Source organism: Lepidothrix coronata, unplaced genomic scaffold (assembly GCF_001604755.1).
Source record: "Lepidothrix coronata isolate B3197 unplaced genomic scaffold, Lepidothrix_coronata-1.0 Scaffold229, whole genome shotgun sequence".
Lineage (NCBI taxonomy): Eukaryota > Metazoa > Chordata > Aves > Passeriformes > Pipridae > Lepidothrix > Lepidothrix coronata.
Window position 1 is genome coordinate 907,217 of NW_016690409.1, and position 7,646 is coordinate 914,862.

The 7,646-nt window shown below is 53.0% G+C and overlaps 1 protein-coding gene across 1 annotated transcript; it reads right to left on the reverse strand.

The window, feature by feature from the left end:
* Window positions 1-739: 739 nt before the first annotated feature.
* On the reverse strand, window positions 740-7,599 carry VAT1 (vesicle amine transport 1). The gene is made up of 6 exons (XM_017834124.1): window positions 7,267-7,599; window positions 6,259-6,466; window positions 5,772-5,942; window positions 5,593-5,682; window positions 4,407-4,648; window positions 740-3,677 (listed from the first exon to the last, which is right to left on the reverse strand). The coding sequence occupies exons 1-6, from the start codon at window positions 7,597-7,599 to the stop codon at window positions 3,576-3,578; spliced, it is 1,146 nt and encodes a 381-aa protein (XP_017689613.1). The 3' UTR covers window positions 740-3,575.
* Between the last annotated feature and the right edge of the window lie 47 nt (window positions 7,600-7,646).

Here is a 7,646-nt window from a genome sequence, read left to right on the forward strand (position 1 = left end):
ACTCAGAGTCTAATGTGTTTCACATCATGCTCATGTACTACTTGCCAGTCACACTTTGCCATCACGAGGGCTCAGCACACCAGAGACTTCAGGCAACCCGTGGTGTAACACCTATGATAGCAGCTGTCAGCGGGCCAGAATTCTGCACCAGCTGAAGCCTAAGACCCACAGTGCTTCTTATTTGTCTCTGGTCAATCAATTCTAGTTTAACACAGGTGTCTGAAACAAAATGTACAGCCAAACTCCTTCCCACAGTACTTGGCATGGGCTGTGTTCCTCCATCCGAGTGGAGGCCGCCTCTGCTCCCTTCCCCTCCTGCGGTCAGCATGCAACGTAAGGAAGCTTTGGAGAAACCAAAGAGTCAAAAACGTGGCAACAGCTGCCTGGTGAAGCAAAGGAGTTGCCCTTTATGCAATACCAGCAGCACCAGCCTGGGAGGCCACTGCAGCAATGACAGGAGAGGCACTTGCACAGGCACCCCATGCCGAGCCCCCTGTGGCAGGCAGGGCCGGGGACCCCTCCTCTGCTCATCAACCCCTTACTCACACTTTCCACTTGTACTCCTCATGGGAGAACCTTAGAGCCAGACAATCAGTAAAATAAACATTAAATTGCACTTCTGATAGCTGGAATGGCACACGTGATTAAGGACAGGAATCTCCCACTTCCTCACTAGCACGACTTTGCCCTAAACAAGCAACCTTGAGTGGAATGATTTTTATACTAGGGTTTGTTTTTGGTTTTCTGCTTTGGTCCTTGTGTACAAACCTGCTGGTTAACTTGATTAAGACCCCTGAAGTTGTTTTACGTAGATTCTATACCTACTGTCCCATAAAAAAAAAAAAGTAAAAAACCAAAACCAAAAAACAACCAACAGCACCCGCCTAGAGCAGAGCATCGAGCAGGGGCAGAGGAGAGCAAGGTTACACTTAATCTTGGTCTTTCTATAGAAAACACTGTTGCTACCAAGGGACACAAAACAGCCAGTGCTGAATTCTAACACACAGTAACTGCTTGGCATTCTTCCTGCCCCGATAAGGGCTTCAGGAATTTGTATGCAGAAGACACGTGAGCAGATACAGGAACAGGGATTGTTCCCAGAGAGCCAAGGCCAGGGCAGCAGATAAAGCCTCACTCGAGGACTGCCAGGAGCCAAACAGCCACCCTGGGGGAGACAAGGGCTCTACAACAGGTCTTCTGGACTGGGGTGCACAGAACTGCCAGGACAGCCCTGGAAAGGCTAGAACACCTGGGAAGAGTACAGCTTGTTCACAGAAATTCCAATGACATCACCAGTGTTCACAGAAGAGAGCTAGCAAGAGTCAAAACAGGATTTTGGCAATATACCTGGCCAGAATGGAAAAGGCCCCAGTGACTTCCTAGTCATGTAGCAGAAGGCACTGAGATGCTGTTTCCTGGGGGTCGGGGGGTCTGACAGGAAGCTGTGAGGCTCCTGGGCCACACCACCCAACCCAAGGCCATCCATGTAAGGCACTGAGCACGTGCTTGACCCAAGAGTAAAGCAGGGAGAGGATGTTACTGTGAAACACACTGGGATAGTTTTCCTTTTCACCAGTGAGTAGAACCTGAAGATGTGCAGGGTTGGGTGCCATTTGAGCATGCTGCTCTGTCATCAAGGTAAGGTCCAGTTTCTCAGAGGAACAGGTCCAGACTTTCCATTTCAGCAATTTGGACAGTCCTGTTGTCAGACCTAGTAAAGCAGCATTAAACACTGTTGGATTTAATCTAAATTAGCATGGCAGGGCAGATTGAAAGAAGCAGCAAGATTTTGGATTCAGAAAGATAAGAAGTTGTGCTTGCGAGTTCCATCAGCCCATATTTATGAAGTTCAAGAGATGAACTGACAAGGATCTGTGAGAGGGCTCCAGCACTCCTCTGAGGTTGTAGGGAACAGGGTTGTTTCAATATGTAAAGTTAGCCAGGCAAGCTGTGCCTACGCATTTTTAAAGAACTTTGGACTGAGCCCAAGCACCTGAACTACGAGCTGCACTGATAGACAGGAGCCCTGCTGGAGGACAGAGCAGGCTGAGGAAGAAGCCACACTCCTCCCCTGCACAGGGCTGCGTGGGCTCTCTCAGGGGCCAAGGGGGCTGTGTGTGGGGCCCTGCACCCGCCCTCCTTGGGCCCTGGGCCCTGCCTGGGGGTTGGTTAAGCAGGACTTCTGGTTGCAAGGTTTTGCTCCTGAAGCCTGAGTTCTTCCATGATGAGCAGCTCTTCTTGGTGCCCTTGGGTTTACCTTTTCAAATCCAAAATGAAGCCTAAAATCCCACAGCACCTACAGTCCATGACAAAGCCTCAAAAGCAAGTACCAACAGCACCAGAGTTGCCTGGGACTACAAGCAGGGTCCAGTGGGAAGCACAGCACCATCCAGGACTCAAGGTGCTCACAGAACTGGGCTTGGGTCTCTGCACAGCTCCATTTTCAAATGCACAGAAGAAAAGCAGAAGAGAAACAAAGTTCTGCTATAGGAGGAACACCACAGTCAGCTCCTAAACCCTCAGTGCTGGAAGAGAGCCCAAGGGTCCCATGAGTCAAAGATTCACAGGAAGAAGAGTCAAGCCCTACTGCAGCACTGAACCCCAAGCTGGTGTGAGTGTTCTCATCCCAATGAAGTCCAATTCAACACTGCAGCCCTTGGAAACACAAACAGGAGGGTAAAGTTTAGCCTTAGCAATAGCAACTTGGAGCCCAACATAATAAAGCACAGAGCCAACATCAATTGTTCCAGTCGTTTGACACAGTTGAGTCCTTATGGTCTCCAAGAATCAGACACAGTTCAGATCTCTCTGTCCAGTTTGGAAATAGAAAATGGACAAGATCAAGTTACCCAATTGAAACTTTTCTTCTGTATTGAGACACAGCCCAGCTCAGCCTGTCAGGGTATTTGCTGACTGCAAAGAGAAGTAACTGCAAATTAAGCATGGTGTGCCACACACCCCAAATTAACCACGATGGTCAAGGCAAAGACAACGGGAGTTGTTACTATCTGACTGTGTTAGTGGCCTACAAAAGCAGAGGGGAAAGAGCAGGGCTAGTGTGAATGGAAGAGAAATCCCTGCTTGAATTAAACGAGGCCAGCTGTGCTTTCCTTTGGCTGTGGAGGAAACACCCTACATTTGGCCAATTCTCTGCTGAACAGGCTTCACAAAGGTGACAGTGAGAACACTTCATCAGGGCTCAGTTTCTGCAGAGATACTTGGCAGTTGCTACAGTACATTTGGCCATGACTTTACAGTGACAGGCTGTGCAGTTGTTAGTCACCCACTGCCTGGAAGCTTCAGCTGCACTGTGAGAAAAATAAGGTCAGTTTGGAAATTCAGTAGAGAAACAAGTGATTAGAAAACCGTACGAAATGAACAGCCTTCAAAAGAGAGAGCAGGAGGCATGTCTGGCAAAGGGTCAGTCACAACAAGAGCATGCAAACCTCATCTGAATGATAACCATGATGTTCTTGTACTGGTGAAGATGGAAGCTACTGATCTGTCCATTTTCAGGTCCCAAAGAGATCAGGGAGCTAAACCATGAATTCATAATCTGCATACATCTCTTTTCTTTAGTTCTCTGCTTTTTTGGATTCTTCCTTCGGTGCTTCAGGAACCAGGATGACTTTTCCAACATTCTTCTTTTCTTGCATCTGCCTCATGGCCTCTGCCACCTGGAAGCAAAAGGAATCTGGTGAGATCCCCACCCACCCTGCACAGTGCATCCATGCCCTTCCTGGGCCCCTCAGTCCACCCAGACCAGTCTAAAGGATAACCCAGAGGCATCTTTCCCTGCAGTCCAAGCAAGTGCCAGGCCTGGAATCCAAGTTTTCCTTAAGCCTCTCCATAGGACAGGTATCAGGTACGAATACTGACTGATCATCACTAAGTTCTTTGCTCCCCTGCAGCAAGTCCTGCCCCAGCACAGGATTTCCAAGGGAAGAGCCTGACTTTGCCTGGACATATCCATGCAACAACACTGATCAGAGCTACTGAAAAACCTTCTGCTCCCTTCCAACACCCTCATTCTGCTTCACTGCCGGAGCTCTTTTTCACTCTTGGAAGGGCAGCAACAACCTTCCCATCTGGTCTGCTTAATTACAGGGTGCAGGCTCAGGGCAGACTCCAGCCTGATGCATAATGCAGCCCCTTCCTGGTTGCTGCTGCCCATGGAGCACAGCTGAGCACCTGCCCTACTCCCCAGGGACACTGTCTGGCATTGCCCAGCTCTGTGCACTGGAGCAGAAGAGCGCAGCCACTTTACTCACCCACAGTATCTTAAAAGGAAAAAGGCACCAAACGTCTGCAAACAGATGGTTATCAAACACTTCCAGCAGTTCAGCCCCATGAACAAAGGTGCTCACTCTGAACTGCTGCCAGCCTGTATGTTAGCTCAGACTCACCTGATCAAAGGGCCATACAGAGTCTATTTTAGGCTTGATTTTTCCTTGACTGTACAGGTTAACCAGCTTGGCTACAACGCTTCTGAGAAGCTCAACTTCTTCATGCATATATCCCAGGTGGTAGCCACACACTGCCTTGTTTTGTTGTAGGAGCTGCAAGGCATTGATGCTGAACTGGTTCCACCAGGTTTTAGCCATAGCCATGAGGTTCTTCTTTTGCCCAGTGATCAGGTTTGCTGCCCCTAAAAAGAAGGAAAGCCACAGATGAGCTGGAACACAACATGAGAGGCAACAGGCATCCCATGGAACAGCTCAGACAATGCACAGGGGAACAGCAACTCACTGTCCAGTGATGGACAGAGCTGAGAACTGGATTACATGAGGCTCTGCCCATCTGACCATCAGTGGAAACAGGCACCTGTCTCAGCCTCAAAATAATCCAGAATCTGGATTATCAGCACTCGTATATATCACAAAAACATGGAATTCCTTTCTTCATCCCTCCTAAGGCAGCAGCAGCTAGACTGGAGTACTGGCAGAGACAAGAAAGGGTTACGAGTGCCACCCAGCCAGGCTGGCAGGACAGCTCTCCCCTTCTCCTACAGCCCTGAGTCTTCAGGGGAGTCACACGCTGCAACGGCTGCAACAGCAGAAGCAGCACACTGGTGCAAGTGTCTGGAATACCACTGGGGATTGTGTGAAGGCTTTGTCTATGGGACAAAATCACAGTGTTCCAGAGCTGGGGAATGGAGAGATAAGTATTCAGTAGCCTCAAACCTCATCACCCACACATCCTCTAGAAGAAAAGCAAGGCTGTGCATTAACTCAGCCCAGACAAAGCAGCTGTGCCTCTGTTCCTCCATGAGGACATTCCAGCTTCCCCTGCAGGCACTGGCTTGTACTCAAAGAGAGATCTTGCCCTGGGAGGGAAGAGCCTTGGAGCCTGTAACCAGAGCTCTGGGGACAAGACACAAATCTCACTCCCCTCAGTGCCTCACCCAGGGGAAGCATCCTGAAGACATTCATGAAATAACAGAACTACAACACACAGAGCAGTCAGGAATAGCGATGGTCCCTGACAGCACAGGCATGGAGCAACACAAAGCATTCCTGTGTGGCTCCCACCCTGCCACCACGTGGTCCCCCCTGCACAAGCACTGGGTGTGGGCACGGGGCTCACACGCACCGTAAGTGATGACTTTGCCCATTGGCTTCAACAGGTTAAACGCTTTGGTTGTATCGGATCCTCCCAGCGGGTCCAGCACAATGTCAACACCTAGAGAGAGAGAACTGGTAGTAACTAGAGGTTTCTTTGCACTTGAAAGAAATGCAGGACAGTTGCAGAAACCCTCCACCATGCAGTACCTTTGGGAGAGATTTTCCGCACCTCCTCTGCATAATCCATCGTTCGGTAGTCGATGGGGTGAGCAACTCCACTCTCCTTGAGTGAATCGTGCTTGGAGGCAGATGCTGTGCCAAAAATGGTGACGTTTTCTACAGTCTTGCACAGCTGGATGGCAGCAGTTCCCACACCACCTGAAAACCAGCAGCGAGAAAGCCTCAGAAGCAAACAGTCAGAAAAACCTCTGAATAGATAAATTATCCCTGTTTGCACTGATTGTGCGCTGGCAACAGCCTGCAGAACAAAGGCTCTGCCTGGTGAGGCTGATGCCTGGGACACACTGGGAGAGACCAACCTCAGCTGCTGGGAAATGGGGCCAGCATGAAGCCTGCACCTCTGCCAGGTGACATTTTGTCAATCCAGCCCCATTACTTCCTTACCCACGCCACCCATTTGGAAACTGCATGGTGAGGCCAAGAGTCTCAACACAGGCTGTCAAGAACTATTTACCTGCAGCCATGTGGATGAGGACGCTCTGGTTGGGTCTCAGGTTTCCAAAGTCAAACAGGATCATGTAGGCAGTGATGTAGTTGACAAGAAGAGCAGCTGCTTCCTCGAAGCTCATCCCCTCAGGCATTGAAAAAGTCTGACTGGCCGGCACATTCACGACTTCTTGCCAGAGCCCTGACCGAGCCAGGACCATTACCTTATCGCCAACCTAAATGTGGAGGACAAGTGGGTCTAAAACAAGCTCAAGGCTAGCAGAAGCCGTCACAGCCCTGCCCTTGGTATGCCACAGCCAGTGCATGCACGCTGTTCTCTGTGCAAAGGTCTGCAGGGACTGCAGCAGCCCTGGCTCAGGCAGGAGCCCACAGCATGCACTCTGCTCATCGGGAGACTGCAGCACAGCACCTCTCACCACAGGGTGAGGCATACACCACGACCCTCAGAGGGACTGCAGGCACCCCAGCCTCTGGCTTGTACCCAGGGTGCTGCCTGCCAGCTGCCCAAACAAACAGACCCCTAACAAGGCAAGAGGGATGAGGTTCATGTCTTGCCCTCCTTGCTCAATTTGGGAGCAGGAGTCTGAACACCGCTGAACATTACTGCTGCCCCGTGTAAGGATCGTCCTGCCAACAGGCAGGAGCCTTGGGGTAACGCTTAATAGCATCAACCGTGGAAAAACACGTCCAACCTTAGGAAAACCTCCCGGGTCTAAGGAACACGGCCGCTCCCAGCTCCTCCCCGTGGCTCCGGCCCCTCAGCCCGGGCGGGCGGGCGGCGGCGCTTCCGCCGTCCCGGAGCGAGCGGGACGGGCAGGGCCGTCCGGGGGATTCCTCGCCTTTGTCCGGGGCCTTTGTCCGCCCCCGGAGCCTCCGCGGGCGGCATCGGACGGGCCCCTGGACCAGGCTGAGCAACGCCGGAGCCCCGACGGGGAGCCCCGGCCCCCAGCGCGCCGGTGGAGCGGCCGGGGGGCACACGGGACTCCGCAGCGCGGCGGGGCCGCGCCTCCCTCACCTGCCGGTCGCGGACGCCTTCTCCGACGGCGCGGACGGTGCCGGCGCACTCCATGCCGGGGCAGAAGGGCAGCGGCGGCATCCGGTCGTACAGGCCCTGCCGCGCCATCACGTCGGCGAAGTTGAGGCCGCAGGCGCGGACGCTCACCGAGACCTCCCCGGGCCGCGGGCCGGCGCCGCGCCGCGCCTGCACCTTCAGCTTCTCGTAGCCGCCGAAGCCCGTCAGCACCAGCGCCCGGTGCTCGGCCGCCTCCCCGCCGCCCGCCGGCGGCTCGGGGCCGGGGGCCTGCTCGGGCTCGGGGGCGGCGGCGGCCGGGGCCGGCTCGGCGGACATGGCGGAGCGGAGCGGCGACAGCGGCTGCGGGCGGCGGCGGCGGCGGC